The sequence below is a fragment of the Mobula birostris genome, chromosome 23, assembly GCF_030028105.1.
Source record: "Mobula birostris isolate sMobBir1 chromosome 23, sMobBir1.hap1, whole genome shotgun sequence".
NCBI lineage: Eukaryota > Metazoa > Chordata > Chondrichthyes > Myliobatiformes > Myliobatidae > Mobula > Mobula birostris.
In genome coordinates, this window is record NC_092392.1 from 59,651,749 (window position 1) to 59,671,960 (window position 20,212).

At 42.9% G+C, this 20,212-nt stretch overlaps 1 protein-coding gene and 1 long non-coding RNA gene across 2 annotated transcripts in view; one reads left to right on the forward strand and one right to left on the reverse strand.

The window, feature by feature from the left end:
- Positions 1 to 20,212, forward strand: part of LOC140186838 (uncharacterized) — a 62,356-nt gene that overhangs the window by 38,174 nt on the left and 3,970 nt on the right. The window lies entirely within an intron of this gene.
- fgd6 (FYVE, RhoGEF and PH domain containing 6) overlaps positions 1 to 20,212 on the reverse strand; it is a 169,086-nt gene that overhangs the window by 7,889 nt on the left and 140,985 nt on the right. The window contains exon 19 of the mRNA XM_072241464.1: positions 3,394 to 3,522. Coding sequence (XP_072097565.1) covers positions 3,394 to 3,522 — 129 coding nt within the window. The remainder of the gene's footprint in view (positions 1 to 3,393; positions 3,523 to 20,212) is intronic.

Genomic DNA, 20,212 nt, shown 5'->3' on the forward strand with positions numbered 1-20,212 from the left:
AAAGTTGCTGGTGAACGCAGTAGGCCAGGCAGCATCTCTAGGAACAGGTACAATCGACGTTTCAGGCCGAGACTCTTCGGGAGGGGAGTTATACAGCTCTTGTTACATGCATATGCAGTTCAACTCTGAGTGAGTATGCAAAAAGTTTGAGGTTAATAACTCATTAGGGGTGATTGATAAGTTTGTGGCCTAAGGTAGAAGGCGATGAGTTATTAAATTCAAACTTTCTGCATAATCACTCAGAGTTGAACTGCATGTGCATGTAAAGAGAGCTGTATAACTCATCTCCTTCTACCTAGGCAATGAACTTATCAATCACCCCTGCTGTGGACACTCTCTGGAGGTCCAAGTGTGTAAATGTAGGAGGGGACTATGACAAACAAATGGCAAACTAAAAAGCCATCTCATAGGCATTCAACAAACTCAACTCACTCTCGGTTTATTTACAACCTGATTTTCCCAATTGACCTGCATATTGAAATCTCCCATTGCCCTTTTGACAGGCATTGTCTATTTCCTGTTGTAATCTGTGGTCCGCATCCCAGGGAGGCCTGTATATAACTGTCATCAGGGTCCCTTTACTTTTGCAGTTTCTTAAATCAAACAACAAGGATTCAACATCTTCCAATCCTTGGTCACATCTTTCTACTGATCTAATGCCATTCTTTACCAGCAGAGCCACACCACCCCCTCTGCCTACCTTCTTACCTCTCTGATACAATGTGTAACCTTCGACATTTCCCTCCCAACTGCAACAATCCTTCAGCCATGATTTAGTGATGGCCACAATTTGTTACAGTGCAACAAGATCATCCACCTTATTTCTTACACTCCCTGCATTGAGATATAACACTTTTAGAGTGCTGTATTTGCTACCCTTTTTGATTCTGTATCCGTAATGCACTGATTGCCCTTGGGTTCAGGTGCAGAGAGTGAGTCAGTCTTACTCTCTCACACCTCCCCCCGCCCCATGAAAAGTATTTACCCTCATTGGAATTTTTCATATTTTATAGTTTTACAACACTGAATTACAATGGATTTAACTTGGCTTTTTTTTAAGACACTGCAACAGAAAAAGGCTCTTTTGTGTCAAAGTGAAAGTAGATCTCTACAAAGTGATCTAAATTAATTACAAATATAAAAAAAATTGATTGCCTAAGTATTCATTCCTCCTTCAAGCCAGTATTTATAGATACACCTTTGACAGCAATTACAGCCTTGAGTCTGTTTGGATAGGTCTCTATCATAACTGTGCAAATTTTCCCCATTCTTCTTTACAAAACTGCTCCAAATCTGTCAGATTGCATGGGGATCATGACTGAACAGCCCCTTTCAAATCCAGACACAAATTCTTAATTGGATTGAAGTCTGAACTCTGACTTGGCCACATTAGGACTTTGTTGTTTTTAAGCCATTCTCGTGTAGCTTTGGCTTTATGCTTGGGGTCATTGTCTTGTTGGAAATGAAATCTTCTCCCAAGCTGCAGTTCTCTTGCAGACTGCATCAGGTTTTCCTCCAGGGTTTCCCCGTATTTTGCTGCATTCATTTTACCCTCTATCTTTACAAGCCTTCCAGAGCCTGCTGCAGTGAAGCATCCCCACAGCATGATGTAGCCACCACCATGCTTCACGGTAGGGATTGTGTTTTTTTGATGATGTGAGGTGTTTGGCTTACGCCAAACATAGCACTTAGTCTGATGGCCAAAAAGCTCAATTTTGGTCTCATCAGACCATAGAACCTTCTTCCAGCTGACTTCAGAATCTCCCACATGCCTTTTGGCAAACTATAGCTGAGATTTCACATGAATTTTTTTCAACGGGGGCTTTTTCTTTGCCACTCTACCATAAAGCTGCAACTGGTGAAGCACCCAAGCAACAGTTGTATGCGCAGTCTCTCCCATCACAGCCAGTGAAGCTTGTAGTTCCTTCAGAGTTGTCACAGGTCTCTTGGATGCCACCCTCACTAGTCCCCTTCCTTGCACGGTCACTCAGTATTTAAGGATGGCCAACTCTAGGTAGGTTTACAGCTGTGACATATTTTTTCCATTTCTTCACGATTGACTTAACTGTACTCCAAAGGATATTCAGTGATGTGCAAATTTTCTTGTATCCATTTCCTGACTTGTGCTTTTCAATAACCTTTTTGCAGAGTTGCTTAGAGTGTTCTTTTGCCTTCATGGTGTAGTTTTTGTCAGGATACTGACTCACCAGCAGATGGACCTTCCAGATGTCTGTCTGTCTCGGTACCATTTCCGATGCAGACTATGGTGACCATGGTTTTCCATGCAGATCTATCCTTCATTTTTTGGATGACTTCCATTTCCTCGATGTGTAGCCACCTGGCTATGCTTTTGATGTACATAAGCCAAGGTCTTCCTCTAAGTTTACTCCCCTCAATCTTTCCAGAGAGTATGAGTTTTTCTAGTTCATGGTTCCGCATGATGTGTCCTAGGAGTCTGAGTTGTCTTTCTCTTATTGTTGGTATGAGTGATCAAACTGTTTGGGCTCTTCTGAGAACTTCTTCATTTGATGTGTGTGTGGTCCATGATATTTTTAACATTCTCCTGTAGAACCATAATTCAGCTGCTTCTAGTCTCTTTTCCATTGCTGGGGAAATGGTCCAGAATTCACTTCCACAAGTCAGGATAGAATAAATGTAGCACTGCAGTATTCTGTTTTTAGTGTACGTGCTCATCTTTCTGTCTGTTAATATGGTCTTCATTTTTTGGAAAGCTTCTTTCGTCATTGCTATTCTGTATTTGATATCTGTGTCGCACCTGCCATTACTTGTTATTAAGCTGCCAAGATATTTGAATTTGTTGACTTGTTTGATGTTTGCATTTCCGATACAAGTGTATTTTTACTACAGTCAACTGAAATACCTCGAGAGTGAGTATATATATGTATGTGAGTGTGAGAGAGAGAGAGAGAGACAGACAGACAGACAGACACACACACAGTACTGTAACTAAATTCAGGGATTATCAAGAGGCTGAAAACAGAAAAGCATGAGCAACCTGGAGCATTGCAGGGCTGCAGAGATGGGGAAAGGTTGATGCCACACCAGGATTTGGAAACAAGCCTATGAATTTCAAAACAGGCATTGCAAAATACATCTGCATGTGGATTAGGATGTAGTTCAGAGACAATGCGTTGAAGATAAATAGGAAGAGGCACCTGAGTTAATGTTTTTATGTGTGGGAAGGGATGTTATTGTCCAGTTACAATTGAATAAAGGTTACTGTTAGGTCAAAAAGATAATACAAGTTAATGCTTATCCTAGAACCAGGAACCTCAATACACATAATTACCACTCTCATTAATTCCATACTTTAGAGTTATAGGTGTTCTGTTCACAAACAGTTATGCAGTGTATTAGTTCACTGACTCTTACCTCACTGGCAGCATAAGTGTATAACACCTTGTCCTGAATGACAAACCAGAGCCGTTTCCATGGTTTCTTAGTGCCTTTTGACCGATATAGATAGCCACTCATAGATGAGGCTCCAGTATTTGCTGATACCTGAAATATTTAGCAGAGTACACTTTATTGTCTCGCTTTACATTTAGCACTTAGAAGAAATTTTGGGTTTGCAGTTCTTACAACAATGCTGAGGAAGCAGAGTTTTCTAACATTTTGGTTTTATAGTTTATATTTCTTTTACTTCATATTGTGAACAGTCAGGCCATTCCAAGTAAAACAGAAATCATTGTTAATATTTAGCAGCTCAGGCAACATCCATGGAAGGAGAAACACCCTTAACTTCAGGTTGATGACCTTTTGACAGATTTGGAAATTCTCACTGACAGAATTGTCACTGAGTTGTTGAGTTAAACATGGTGTTGAGTCCAGAAGACTCCAACATGCCTTATCAGAAGATGAAGTGATAATCCTTGAAGCTGCAGTTTCATTGTTGGAAAGGTCACAGGTTGGGGAAATCAAATCAACTTTCCGGAGTTACTGTAGTATTCCTGACAATGCAAGTAACTTTCTGGAGACAGTGTTTCCAGCAATGTAACCTCAGCTTCGAAAGATACCCGTGACAAGGATTGTGAATTCAATTCTCCATCTTCTGACCAAATCCATTAAATCCTTCTGGCTTGATATTATGTCTAGTTGTTAGATGAACAAACTGCCTGAAGAGCTATCTTTTGTAAATGAGAGTAGAATCTATTGCCATAGATTGTTGAAAATCATTTAAAAAAAAACTGTAAAAGCTTGAAATCAAAAACCAAAAAAAAAAAACACTGGAAATACTGGGAAGGTCAAAATGCATCTGTGGGAAATGGAACAGACAGCATTTCAATCCAAAACATTTACTCAATTTTTCTTTTCACAGATTTTGTTTAACCTACTGAGGCTTCCTGACATTTTCTGTTGCTATAGATTGCTACACTTTCAAAAGGCAACCTCTCTGGCAATTTAATACCTCTGTCCACCTGCACTCTCTGTCCAACAATGTTCCAAACAATGGTAAAGCAAAGTAATGCAGCAGTACTTCAGCTTCCATGTAAGAACATTGAGACTTTCTGGACTTGATTTTAACAGTTCTGATAATGAGCATTGCTAATCATAGAGCACTACAGCACAGAAACCCCATCTAGTCCATACCAAACTGTTACTCGCCCTAGTCCTATCAATCCACACCCAGACCGTAGCCATCCATAACCCTCCCATCCATGTACTTATCCAAACTTCCTTTTAATGCTGAAATTAAACCTGCATCCACACTTCCAATGGCATCTTGTTCCACTCTTTCACCACCCTCTGAGTGAGGTAGTTCCCCCTCAGGTTCCTCTTAAATATTTCACACTTCACTCTTATCCTATGACCTCTAATTCTAGTCTCACCCAATCCAAGTGGAAAAAGTCTGCTTGCATTTACACTACCCATACCCATCATAATTCTGTATATCTCTATCAAATCTCTTCTCGTTCTCCTACATTTCAGGGAATTAAGTCAACACTTATTCAATCTTTCCCCTATAACTCAGGTCAAGTCCTGGCAACATCCTTGCAAATTTTCTCTGTAATATTTCAATTTTATTTACATCTTTTCAGTAGGTAAATGACCAGAACTGCAAACAATACTCCAAATTTGGCCTCACCAACTCTAATAAAACTTCAATGTAATGTGTACAGGAAGTGGGATGTTATTTTGATTTATGAAAGCCAATGTGCCAAAAATTCTTTTTATGACCCTATTTTTCTATGATTCCACTTTCAATGAATGATAAATCTGTATTCCCAGATCCTTTTATTTTACCATACTCCGCAGTGCCCTACAGTTAACTGTACAAGTTCTAATCTGTTTTGTCTTCCCAACACCTCACACTTACTTTCTTGCAGGCATTCACAGCAGAACAAAGAAATACAATCAATAAAAAACTACAAAGACTGATAAGTAATTAAGTTGCCAGAGGAAAAAAAACTGTGCAAATACAAAAACACACACAATAATAAATAAATACTGAGAACACAAGTTTCAGAGCCCTCGAAAATGAGCATTCAGTGTTGTGGTGAAGTGACAGTACCCACACTAAGTCAGCAGCCTGATGGTTGAAGAGTAATCGCCATTCCGAACCCAGTGCAGTGGGATCCTTTATGATGGATTCTCCTTCCTTGTGGCATCATTCTTTGTAGATGTGCTGGATAGTGGGGAGGTGGTGGTGGTGGGCGTTTCTTTTCCTATGATGAACTGGGCTGTATCCACTACCTTCTGTAGGCTTTCCATTCTTGGGCACTGGCATTTTCATACCAGGCCTCGATACGACCAGTTAGCTTACCCTCCACTGTGCATCCCTAGATTATCTGTCAAAGTTTTAGATGACGCAGTGAATCTGTGCAAACTTTAAGTAGAGGCACTGCTGTGCCTTCTGTGAAATGACAATTAGGTGCTGGTCCCAAGACAGCTCCTCTGATAACATCCAAGAATTTAACGTTACTGACCCTCTCCACCTCCAGTTCCCCAAATGAGCACTGGCTCATGAACTCCCGATTTCTTCCTCCTGCAGTCACTAATCAGCTGTTTGCAATGCCGACATTGAGTAAGAGGTTGTTGTTGTGGCACCACTTGACAGATTTTCAACCACCCTTCCTTTTTGTCGATCATCACCATCTCTGATTCAGCCAACAACAACGTCATCAGCAAACTTAAATATAGCATTGTAGCTGTGCTTAGCCACACAGTCATAAGTACAAAACGACTAGAGCAGGGGGCTAAGTACCAAGCCTTGTGATGCACCTGTGCTGATGGAGATAGTGGAGGAGGTGTCGTTGCCAATCTGAACTGACTGAGGTCTGCAAGTGAGGAAATTGAGGATCCAATTGCATAAGGAGGTTTCAAGAGCTAGGTCTATTTATTGAGTTTATTGATTCGTTTCTTGTCACTTCACATTTGTCTGCATTAAGTTTCATCTGGCATTTCTGAGCCCATTTTCCCATCTGACCCAGATCCCGCTGCAAGCTTTAATAGCCTTCCTTAATGTCCACTACACCTCCATTCCTGGTGTTATCTGCAAATTGGCTGATCCAGTTAACAACATTAGTATCCATATCATTGATATAGATGACAAACAACAATGCACCCAGCACCGATTGCTGCAGCACACCACTAGTCATTGGCCTCTAGTCAGAGAGACAATCATCTACTACCACTCTCTGGCTTCTCCCGCTAAACCAAGCAGTAATTAAATTTAAAAACACAAACACGAGGAATTCTGCAGATGCTGGAAATTCAAGCAACACACATCAAAGTTGCTGGTGAACGCAGCAGGCCAGGCAGCATCTCTAGGAAGAGGTACAGTCGACGTTTCAGGCCGAGGCCCTTCGTCAGGACTAACTGAAGAAAGAGCTAGTAAGGGATTTAAAAGTGGGAGGGGGAGGGGGAGATCCAAAATGATAGGAGAGGACAGGAGGGGGAGGGATGGAGCCAAGAGCTGGACAAGTGATTGGCAAAAGGGATATGAGAGGATCATGGGACAGGAGGCCCAGGGAGAAGGAAAGGGGGGGGGGACCCAGAGGATGGGCAAGGAGTATAGTGAGAGGGAGAGAGGGAGAAAAAGGAGAGTGAGGGGAAGAATGTGTGTATATAAATAACGGATGGGGTACGAGGGGGAGGTGGGGCATTAGCGGAAGTTAGAGAAGTCAGTGTTCATGCCATCAGGTTGGAGGCTACCCAGACGGAATATAAGGTGTTGTTCCTCCAACCTGAGTGTGGCTTCATCTTTACAGTAGAGGAGGCCGTGGATAGACATGTCAGAATGGGAATGGGATATGGAATTAAAATGTGTGGCCACTGGGATATCCTGCTTTCTCTGGTGGACAGAGCGTAGGTGTTCAGCAAAACAATCTCCCAGTCTGCGTTGGGTCTCGCCAATATATAGAAGGCCACATCGGGAGCACCGGGTGACGCAGTATATCACCTCAGCCGACTCACAGGTGAAGTGTCGCCTACCACCCCACCAGCCTCCGGGTCCAATATATTATTCTCTGAAACTTCCGCCACCTCCAACGGGATCCCACCACTAAGCACATCTTTCCCTCCCTCCCCCCCCCCCCGCTTTCCGCAGGGATCGCTCCCTACGTGACTCCCTTATCCATTCGTCCCCCCCATCCCTCCCCACTGATCTCCCTCCTGGCACTTATCCTTGTAAGCGGAACAAGTGCTACACATGCCTTTGCACTTCCTCCCTTACCACCATTCAGGGCCCCAGACAGTCCTTCCAGGTGAGGCGACACTTCACCTGTGAGTCGGCTGGGGTGATATACTGCGTCCGGTGCTCCCGATGTGGCTTTCTATATATTGGCGAGACCCAACGCAGACTGGGAGATTGTTTTGCTGAACACCTACGCTCTGTCCGCCAGAGAAAGCAGGATCTCCCAGTGGCCACACATTTTAATTCCACATCCCATTCCCATTCTAACATGTCTGTCCACGGCCTCCTCTACTGTAAAGATGAAGCCACACTCAGGTTGGAGGAACAACACCTTATATTCCGTCTGGGTAGCCTCCAACCTGATGACATGAACATTGACTTCTCTAGCTTCCGCTAATGCCCCACCTCCCCCTCATACCCCATCCGTTATTTATATACACACATTCTTTCTCTCACTCTCCTTTTTCTCCCTCTGACTATACCCCTTGCCCATCCTCTGGGTTCTCCCCCCCCCTTTCCTTCTCCCATGATCCTCTCATATCCCTTTTGCCAATCACCTGTCCAGCTCTTGGCTCCATCCCTCCCCCTCTTGTCTTCTCCTATCATTTTGGATTTCCCCCTTCCCCTCCCACTTTTAAATCTCTTACTAGCTCTTTCTTCAGTTCGTCCTGATGGAAGGGTCTCGGCCTGAAACGTCGACTGTACCTCTTCCTAGAGATGCTGCCTGGCCTGCTGCGTTCACCAGCAACTTTGATATGTGTTGCAGTAATCAAATTTACTGCTTCATCTTGGATACCGAACGACATCTTTCCACAGATGGTGCTTGACCTTCTGCATATTTCCAGCATTCTCTGCTTTATTTTATCTAAGATATTTTAATTTTGTATTAACATCATGGAACACGGTAGTGTCGCAGTTAGCTTGACTATTGTAGTGTAAGTGACCCGGGTTGAATTCTGCTGTTGTCTGTAAGGAGTCTGTATGTTCTCTGAGAGTTGCCCCAGGGTGCTGTGGTTTGCTCCACATTCCCGTGTGTTAGTCAGTCATTGGTCACCTGGGTATAACTGGACCAGGAGGGCCCATTGGGCTGAAAGGGCCTGTTACCTTGCTGCATCTCCAAATAAAACACCTGCTTCAAACTCCTCTTAAAGGCAATGGTTAAAAAGGCACTAACCAAATTAGTCCACTATGTAGCAACATGAAGGCACATTATGAACACTTTGAACTGCAAATCAAGAATGAGATACACCCCTAATATATGGCTACTGATAATTCTTTACATTAGGATTTGTTACTAGTCAGGGAAAATGTCATGGCAGTGCTCAGTCACGACAGACTGGAGAAATCTTCTAGTGAGGCTCAATGGGTGGAACTGGCAATAAGAATGGTTAATGGGGCTATATTACAGACCACCCAACAATCTGTGGGATTTAGAGGAACAAATTTGCAGAGAGATTGCAGACTGTTACAAGAATCACAAGAAATGCAAGTGATTTTAAACTTTGCTCATATTGACTGGGACTCCCATACAGGTGTCCCCCGATTTTCGAACGTTCGCCTTACGAAACCTCGCTGTTACAAAAGACCTACATTAGTTACCTGTTTTCGCTAACAGAAGGTGTTTTCACTGTTATGAAAAAAGGCAGCGCGCGCCCGAGCAGCCAAGCTCCTCCCCCGGAACTGCATTCTAGCCGGCTTTGCTTAAACATGTGCCTGTGAGCAGCTGTTAGCAAGGTGAGTTCTAAGGTATCGGAAAAGCCTAAAAGAGCTTGTAAGGGTGTTACACTTAGCGTAGAACTAGACATAATTAAGTGTTTCGATCGTGGTGAACGAAGTAAGAACAAAGTGAGTTTGGCTTGTGGAAGTTGACGAAGATGATGTTGAAGAGGTTTTGGCATCCCATGACCAAGAACTGATAGATGAAGAGCTGATGCAATTGAAAGAGGAAAGGATAACAATCGAAACCGAATGCAGTAGCAAACGGACCAAAAGTGAAGTCGTCCATGAACTGAACGTGAATCAACTGTGTGAGATTTTCGCTGCAATTGACAACAATGATTGCAGAAAAGCACGACTTTAATTTTGAAAGGGTACGTAGGTTTAGGGCATATTTGCAGGAATGGTTTGAGTGCTTACAAAGAACTGTATGATAGAAAAATGCGCGAGGCTAAGCAGTCAAGCATACTGTTATGTTTCAAGCCTTCCACATCAGCCACAGCAGACGATGAACCTCGACCTTTGACATCAAGGCAGGCAGACACAGAAGATGACCTGCCTGCCCTGATGGAAACAGACGACGATGAGATGACACCCCAGTGTCCCACCACCCCAACCCCCAGGCCGCGGACCGATACATTGCCGCGGAGAATGCAGCGGTAGCCGGGATGCACCCAACACATCTTTAAGAAAAAAGCCGAAATAAACAAGCTAATTAATTAGGTGCCACTGATTGCATCGCCTCTGATCTGGGCTGACATTTGCGTGCTGGGCGGCACCTAATTAATTAGCTTGTTTATTTCGGCTTTTTTCTTAAAGATGTGCTGGGTGCATTCCAGCTACCGCTGGACTGCTGCATTCTTCACAGATCGGTTGGCAGCCCGGGGGTTGGGGTCCAGTGCACCACCCCAACCTCTGACGACTCAGCCTAACACACCATCATCAGTGTGCTCGGGGCTGTCTTCCCGATTCCGGTAAGTGATACTACACTGTACATACATTATTTCTACTTTATATAGGCTGTGTATTTTTATGTGTTATTTGGTATGATTTGTCAGCTTCATAGCTTAAAGGTTACTGGAGAGAGAGTTTCTGCCGAGAGCACTTGCGTGAGATTTTCACTACGGAGAACAGTGTGGCAATGATTGTAGAAAAGTATTAATTTCTACTTTATATAGGCCGTGTATTTATCATATCATTCCTGCTTTTACTATATGTTACTGTTATTTTAGGTTTTATGTGTTATTTGGCAGGATTTGGTAGGTTATTTTTTGGGTCTGCAAACGCTCACAAATTTTCCCCATATAAATAAATGGTAATTGCTTCTTCATTTTACGACATTCTGGCTTACAAACCGTTTCATAGGAACGCTTTACCTTTGGATGGTGGGGGAAACCTGGACTGTAAAAGGACTGGATGGGATAGAGTTTGTCAAATGTATTTAGAAAAGTTTCCTTCATCAGAACATGGAGGTTCCAGTGAGAGTGTGCAATACTTGATCTGCTAGTAGGGAACGAGACAGAGCAGGTGACGGAAGTTTGTGCAGGGGAACACTTTGCATCTGGTGATCATATTGTCATTAGTTTCAAACTAAATATGGAAAAAAATAGGTCTGGTCTGTGAATTGAGATTCTAAGTTGGAGAAAGGCCAATTTTGATGTGACCAGAAAGGATCTGGCAAGTGTGGATTGGGACAGGCTGTTTTCTGGCAAAGGTATACTTGGTAAGTGGAAGACCTACAAATGTGAAATTTTTACGAAGCTTGTATGTACCTGTCAGAATAAATGGTAAAAGGTAACAGGTGTAGCGATGCTTGGTTTTCAAGAGATACTGAGGTCGTGGTTAAGGGGGAAAAAAGGTGTATAACAGATATAGACAGGTAGGAACAAATGAGATGCTTATGGAGTATAAAAAAAGCAAAAGAACACTTAAGAGAATCAGGAGGGCTAAAAGAAGGCACAAGGTTGCCCTAGCAGATAAGGAGAAGGAGAATCCTAAGGGTTTCTACAGATATATTAAGAACAGATGACTGCAAGGGACAAAATTGGCCCTCTGGAAGATCAGAACAGTAATCTACGTGTGGAGCCAAAGTAGATGGGAGAGATCTTTAATGGATATTTTGCATCTGTATTTAATCAGGAGTCGAACACAGAGTCTGTACAAGGGAGGCAAAGCAGCAGTGAGATATTGGACCCTCTACAGATTACAGAGGAGGAAGTTTTAGCTGTTTTGAGGTGAATTAGGTTGCATAAATCCACAGGGCCTGACAAGGTGTTTCCTCAGACCCTGTGGGTGACATGCAGAAATTGTAGCTCTACCAGAGATATTAAAATCATCCTTAGCAACAGGTGAGGTACCAGAGGATAGCTGATGTTCCACTGTTTAAGAAAGGCTTTAAAAATGAACCAGAAAGTGATAGGCCAGTGAGCCTGACATCAGTAGTGGGAAAGTTATTGGAAGGTATTCTGAGGGGCCAGATATATGAGTGTCCCAAGATGGTGCCAGTGATCATTCTAAATTACTCTCACTGCAATCTGCAGCATGTACCTTCCCTTCCCTCTAGCAATACTTTTAAATCGACTTAATAGTTGTCTGAAGGACTTGGCGGTCCAGGCAGGTATGGTACCTTTAGAAGATGAAGGTTCATCGCCATGGCTGGAAGGGAGATTGGGGGTGGGGGTGGGGGAGGGATGTGTGGAAATGACAAGCCAGGCTGAAATGCAGTGGGATGGGGACTCTCTACCCAGCATCTTATCAGCAAATGTACAGTCACTGGGGAACAAAATTGAGGACCTGAGGGCAAGACTCATGCATCGGAGGGAAATGAGAGCCTTTTCATTGACACATGACTTTCTCAAGGCACACCAACTACAGCGATCAGACTCAAAGCCTTCCCGATTTACAGAATAGACCTACAGCTGATTCAGAAAAGGCAAGAGGATGAGATGTGTGTTTCATGATAAACTCTCGGTGGTGCTCCGATATGGTTGTTTTGTCAAATTCGAGTTCCTCCAACTTGGAACTCCTGATGGTCAAATGCATCCGTTCTATTTACCAAGGGAGTTCTCACATGTGATCCTGACCGCAGTTTACATACCACCAGCGGCCGATTATAACTAAGCACTCGTGATACTGTATGAAGCTGTTTCCAAACAAGAAACAGTCCATCCCAACACATTTCAAATCATAGTCAGGGGCTTCATAGGAACATAGAAAATCTACCACACATGTTGTGCCGACCACATAACTTACTCTAGAAGTACTTCAGCCAGGCTGGTTTGAAGAAAACACTGCCCAATTAACATCGGCAGATAACCTGTAGCATTAGAGGTCTCAACATACTGTTACACCAAGATAAGGAATGTCAACCGTTCCATGCCCAGACCGCAGTTCAAGAAATCTGATCACCTGCCTGTCCTTCTCCTACCTGCATACAGGTAACAGCAAGAGGCTAAGAGCAAAGCTCCAGAGATTAGGACAACAAAGGGGTTGTCACGGGAGGCAGAGGAGCAGCTACAGGGTTGCTTTGAGTCAGTGGACTGAGCTGTGTTCAAGGGCTTCTCTGTAGATCTGAATGAATGCACCATGGTTGTGTATTCATTCAAAAAACTATTTGATTTATTAGACATTACTTGCTATGCTGACTATCCCAAATCAGTCCATGGCTATCCAAAGTTCAAGTATAAATTTTATTATCATATATGTCACTATATACAACCCTGAGATTCATTTTCTTGTGAGCATAATAAACAAATCCATACAATAAACCAAGAACTTTATAGGCTAGTGGGAAAGTTATTGGTAGGTATTCTAAGGGACCAGATAGAAGAGTATTTGGATAGACATGGATTGATTAGGGATAGTCAGCATGGCTGCGTGCATGGTAAGTCATGTCAAGCCAATCTTATCATTTTTCAAGGAAGTTACCAGGAAAGTTGATAAAGGCAAGGTAGTGGATGTTGGCTACCTGGATTATAGCAAGGCATTTGACAAGGTCCTGCATGGGAGGTTGGTCAAGAAGGCTCAGTCGCTCAGCATTAAAGATAAGGTAGTTACTTGGAGTAGACATTGGCTTTGTGGGAAAAGCCAGAGAGTGGTAGTGGATGATTGCCTCTCTGACTGGAGGCCTGTGACTAGAGGTGAGCTACAGGGATCAGTGCTGAGTCCATTGGTGTTTGTCATCTATATCAATGATCTGGATGATAATGTAGTTAACTAGATCAGCAAATTTGCAGATGACACAAAGATTGGGGGTGTAGTGGACAGCGAGGAAGGCTATCAGAGCTTTTAGCAGAACCTTGACCAGCTGGAAAAATGATCTGAATATTGGCAGATGGAATTTAGAAACACGAGAAAATCTGCAGATGCTGGAAAAATATCTGAGCAATGCACACAAAATGCTGGAAGAACTCAGCAGGCCCGGCAACATTTATGGAAAAGAATAAACAGTCAACATTTCTGGCCAAGACCCTTCATCAGGACTGGAAAAATAGTTGAGAAGATGAAATTTAATACAGACAAGTGTGAGGTGTTACACTTGGGTAGGACCAACCAGGGTAGGTCTTACACAGTGAACGATAGGGCACTGAGGAGTGTGGTAGAACTAAAGGATCTGGGAATACAGGTCCATAATTAATTGAAAGTGGTGGCACAGGTAGGAGTTGTAAAAGAAGCATTTGGCACATTGGCCTTCATAAATTAAAGTATTAAGTACAGGAGATGGGATGTTATGTTGAAGTTGTTTAAGACCGTAAGTCAATAAGACATAGGAGCAGAATTAGCCCATTTGGCTCATCAAGTCTGCTCTGCCATTCAATCATAGCTGATCCTTTTCTCCCCTCCTCAGTCCCATTCCTTGGCCTTCTCCCCGTAGCCTTTGATGTTGTGTCTAATCAAGAACCTATCAGTCTCTGCCTTAAGTATACCCAACAGCCTGGCCTCCACAGCTTCCTGTGGAAACAAATTCACCATCCTCTGGCTAAAGAAATTTCTCCACATCTGTGTTTTAAATGGAGGATCCTGAGGCTGTGCCCTTTTGTCCTAGTCTTCCCCACCATGGGAAACATCCTTTCCACATCTACTCTGTTTAGGCCTTTCAATATTCAAAAGGTTTCAATGAGATCCCCCCCCCTCCATCCTTCTGAATTCCAGTGAGTACAGACCCAGAGCCATCAAACATTCCTCATATGATAAACCTTCCATTCTCAGAACCACTCTTGTGAACTTCCACTGGACCCTCTCCAATGTCAGCTCATCCTTTCTTAGATGAGGAGCCCAGAACTGTTCACAGTACTCAAGGTGAGGTCTCACCAGTGCCTTATAAAGCCTCAGCATTGCATCCCTACTGTTGTATTTAAGACCTCTTGAAATGAATGCTAACATTGCATTTGCCTTCCTCATCAATGACACTATCTGCAAGTTAACCTTTAGAGTGTTCTACACAAGGACTCCCAAGTCCCTTCGCATCTCAGATTTTTGAATTTTCTCCCATTTAGAAAATAGTCTGCACATTTATTTCTACTACCAAGTGCATGACCATGCATTTTCCAACATTGTATTTCATTTGCCACTTTTCTGCCCATTCTCCTAATCTGTCTAAGTCCTTCTGCAGCCTTCCTGTTTCCTCAACAGTACTTGCCCCTCCACCAATCTTCATATCATCTGCAAACTTGGCAACAAAGCCATCTATTCCATCATCTAAATCATTTATATACAACATACAGGTACAAAGAAGTGGTCCCATCACTGACCCTTGCAGAACACCACTAGTCACTGGCAGCCAACCAGACAAGGATCCTTTTATTTCGACTTGCTGCCTCTACCAATCAGCAATGCTCTAACCAAGATAGCAACTTTCCTGCAAGCAGTAACTTGGTAAGCAACCTCATGTGTGGCACCTTGTCAAAGGCCTTCTGAAACTCCAAAATATACAACATCCACTACATCACCTTTATCTGTCCTACTTGTAATCTCCTCAAAGAATTCCAACAACAGGTTCATCAGACAGGTTTTTCCCTAAATGAAACCATGATAACTTTGTACTACCTTGTCCTGTGTCACCAAGTACTCCATAACCTTATCCTGACACTTGACTTCAACATCTTCCCAACCACTGAGGTCAGGCTAACTGGTCTATAATTTCCTTTCTGTTGCCTTCCTCCTTTCTTAAAGAGTGGAGTGACATTTGCAATTTTCCAGTTTTCTGGCACCATGCCAGAGTCCAATGATTTTTGAAAGATCATTGCTAATGCTTCCACAATCTCTACCGCTACCTCTTTCAGAATCCTAGGTTGCAGTTCATCTGGTCTGGGTGACTTATGTACCCTTGGGTCTTTCAGTTTTTTGACCACCTTCCCCTTTGTAATAGTAACTGTACTCACTTCTCTTCCCTTCAACATCTGGCACATTGCTAGTGTCTTCCACAGTGAAGACTGAAGCAATATATTCATTTAATTCATCTGCCATCTCCTTGATTCCTGTTATTATTTTTCAGGCCTCATTTTCTAGCGGTCCTATATCCACTCTCATCTATTCTTTATTTTCCTTTTAAACATGCTTGAAAAAGCTTTTTCTATCCACTTTGACATTTTTTGCTAGCTTGCTTTCATATTTCATCTTTTCGCCTTTTATGATACTTTTAGTTGCTCTCTGTAGGTTTTTAAAAGCTTCCCAATCCTCTACCTTTCCACTAATTTTTGCTTTGTTGTATGCTCTCTCTTTTGTTTTTACATTAACTTTGACTTCCCTTGTCAATCACAGTTGTTTAAGACATTGGTGAAGCCTAATTTGGAGTATTGTGTGCAGTTTTGGTCATATACCTACAGGAAAAATGTAAATAAGGTTGAAAGAGTACAGAGAAGATTTACAAGGAAGTTGCCAGGACTAGAGGACCTGAGTTACAAGGAAGGATTGAATAGTTTAGGACTTTATTCCTTGGAATGTAGAAGATTGAGAGGAGATTTGATAGACGTGTACAAAACTATGAGGGGTAAAGATAGGGTAAATGCAAGCTGTTTTTTTCGCTGAGGTTAAGTGGGCCTACAACTAGAGGTCATGGGTTAAGGGTGAAAGGTAAACAGTTTAATGTGAATATGAAGGGGCAACTTCTCAGAGTGTCATGAGAATGTGGAATGAGCACAAGTGTTGCATGCGAGCTCAATTTCAACGTTTAAGAGTAGTTTGGACAGGTACATGGATGGCAAAGGTATGGAGTGCTCCAGGTGCAGATTGACGGGTCTTTGCAGTTTAATTTGTTTGGCATGCACTAGATGGCCCAAAGGGCCTGTTTCTGTGCTGTATTTTTCTATGACTATAATTTATTCGTGGCATCCATCATCCAAGAAGTTATGTCACATATCAGCTGAATACTTCCAATTTTCATGAATTAAAGAGATAAATGGCTTTGGATATTCGTTCTTTGGGCAGGGGAAAGGTGATGATTTAACATTAATGAGTGCATTGAATATAACACTCATCGCAGTTCCACTCCATCACTATTCCTTTTGCCTTCAGAATCAGAAGCTGTAGACATTTTAGCCCACACCCAGGACGTTGCCGTTCTCAGAAGAGATGAGGCATTAACTCTTGATGGTCTGTTTATGTGCTCTAGTGGCTAACGTGCAGAGTAAAATTCCCGCACTGTCAGGTCCTACAGCTTTCTGCCACGGACCAAAGATGTGAAGGTTATTGTGGTATTTGACCTAGGCGAACTGCCCCTATTATGTAGGTGAGAGTGGCATTGGGGGAGTGGAGGGAGAATGGATGTAAATGTGTGGGTAATAAAATAGGATTATGTAAATGGTAAATTGAGAGTTACGTTCTATATCCTACTCCTTCCAATCTTTGGGCATCAACTGTGATTAGTGATGTTCCACAGAGAGCTGTGCTGGGACCTCTGCTGTTTGTCATGTATACAAATAACCTGGGTGAAAATGTAGATGGATGGGTTAGTAAGTTTGCAGATGATACAAAGATTGGTGTGTTGTGCTTAGCACAGAAGACTGACAAAGAATATAGTGAGCTATAGATCAGTTGCTGATATGGGCAGAGAAATGGCAGATGGAGTTTAACCCAGACAAATGTGAAGTGTTGCACCTTGGTAGGGCAAATGTCAAGATACAATACACTGTTTAAGTGCAAGACCCTTAAAAGTGTTGATGAGCATCAGCATGCTGGGGTACAAGTTCATCACTCCCTGAAGGTAGCCCCAGAGCTTGATAGTGTGGTTGAGATGGCATACGGCATGCTTGCCTTTGTTAATCGACGGATTGGGTTCAAAGGTCAGGAAGTTATGTTGCAGCTATATAAGACTCTAGTTTGGCCGCATTGGGAGAATTATGTACAGTTCTGGTTGCCCCATTATAGGAAGGACGGCAAGGCTTTGGAGAGGGTGCAGAAGAGATTTACCAGAATGTTGCCTGGATTAGAGGACATGTGCTATGATGCGAGGTTGGATTCTTTTCTCTGGACAGGCAGAGGCTGAGTGGAGATCTGATAGAGGTTTATAAGATTATGAGAGAAATCGGCAGTATCTCTTTTTCCTGGGTTGAAATGTCTAATACCAGGGGGTATGCATTTAAGGTAAGATGGGGTGAGTTCAAAGGAGATACCAAGAACAAGTTTTTTTTAAATATATAGACTGGTGGTGCCTGCAATGCACTTCCTGGAGTGGTGGTCAAGGCAGATGCTTTACGGGTTTTTAAAAGACATTTAGATAGGCACATGAGTGAGACAGAAATGAAAGGACATGACATTGTGCAGGCATTTAGTTGGCCATTTGATTAGTGACTTAATTTGTTGAGCACAACACTGTGAGCCAAAATGTCTGTTCTGTGCTGAACTATTCTATATTCTATCTCTCTCCTCAAAAAAGAACCCTTGACTTCTCCATCCTCGAAGGATTTATCCTGGATTCCTACTATTTCTCATCCCTCTGAAACACCTTCTGAATGTACAGCATCACCATCATATGTTGATAACATCCGGCTTTAACTCACCATCTCTCCTCTGTTGACCATTCCACTATGTCTAAGTCACCAGATTGCCCAACATCCTGTAGATAAGCAGAAATTTACTGCCTGCAACTAAATATCAGAAACATAAATCTGCCTCACCACAAATTCTACACTCAGGTGCCAGCTCTATCCTTCTCTCCGGCATCTAACTGAGGATGAACTAAAGGGCTGCAGCTTTGCTCTCATACACGAGCCAGAGGTGAACTTTCCACCTCTATAACACCCTGACTGCTCTGCCTCAGCTGAACAGCTGCTGAAACCCTCATCTGCACATTTGTTGCCTCTAGCTGTGGCTATTTCCAAACTGCGCCAAGCAGCCTGTCTGTCTGTGTCTTGTTTTACGGCAGTTGGCATCCAGCTTAATGGTGCATTACCGCCACCTTCTGCTCCGGAATGTGCATTAGACATATATTCTAAATCCCTTCACCCAATCTCTCTCTCTCTCGCGCACGCACGCACACACACACACACACACACACACACACACACACACAAAAACCTACACTTTACCCTCCCATCTTTGACCATCCTAATACCCTATTCCTGTTTATCCGTCATATCCTATAAAAAACCCCTGAACCCCTTAAGATCGCTAAAAATACCCGGACCTGTGCTCTCTCACCCATGCCTAGCAACCCTTTTAATGTGAACTCCTGCACCCCCAACTCCCTTAGTTTAATTCTCATCTCTCTCTGTATCCCATACTTCCTGCAACACAGAACTACATGTTCTACTGACTCCTGTTCCTGACATTCCTTACACAATCCTGTCTGGTGTTTCCCTATCATTTTCAATGTTTTGTTTAATGCACAGTGTCCCAGCTTTAACCTAGTCCACACAGTCTCCTCTCTTCTGTATCCACCACCTACCCTAGTACCTGCAACACTTTTTTGTATTTGATATAAATGCCTCCCTTTCCCCTCCCTGTCCCATCTTTCTTGCCACATTTGGTTGACTTTTTCCCAGATTACACACTTAACCTCTGTTTTACTGATACTAATGTGCATTTCTACATTCTCTTTCTTTAATGCCCTCTTTGCCAACTCATCCACCCTCTCATTCCGCTTCACCCCTACATGTGTTGGAACCCATAGAAATTTTACCTGACCTCCCTGATTTGCAATTCTTGTAACTAACTGAAGGACTTCATAAAGTACATCTTGCCGACTATTTGTGTGAAAAGACCTTAAACTTGCTAGAACTGAGGATGAATCTGAACATATCAATGCTTTGACTTGTCTGGCTTTCTGCACCCATTGCAATGCAACCAACACTGCCAGCATCTCCACTGTAAACACCCCTAACTTCTTAGGTGTTCTTCTGCTGACTCCAATTTCTTTTGCTGGTATAACCACCCCAAACCCTGTCACTCCTGTTTCAGATTCCTTCGCACCATCCGTATAAATGTGAGTATAATCACTATACTTTTCCATCACATGACAGTTAAATGCATTTACCGAATCTGTTTTATATCTTCCTTTCCTTTTTACCTCTAACAAATGCCAGTCTGTGTCAGGCCATACAAGCTTCCATGGAGCTACAACCGGATAAACTACTGAAGGACTTATCCTTGGAGCAAACACTCCACATTCTTTCGCGATATCATTCCCTACCCGACTAAAGGTATCCCTCTGAAACCTCCCATTTTCCCAGCACCCCTGCAACACTCTTTTAGCAGGGTGAGAATCATTGTGCCCCTGCAAGTTAGCCCAGTAGTTTGCCATCAGATGCATCCTTCTTAGTTCCAAAGGCATTATTCCCATTTCTACCTGTAGGGCTGACACTGGTGACATTTTAAAAGCCCCATTGCACACTCTCAAGGCCT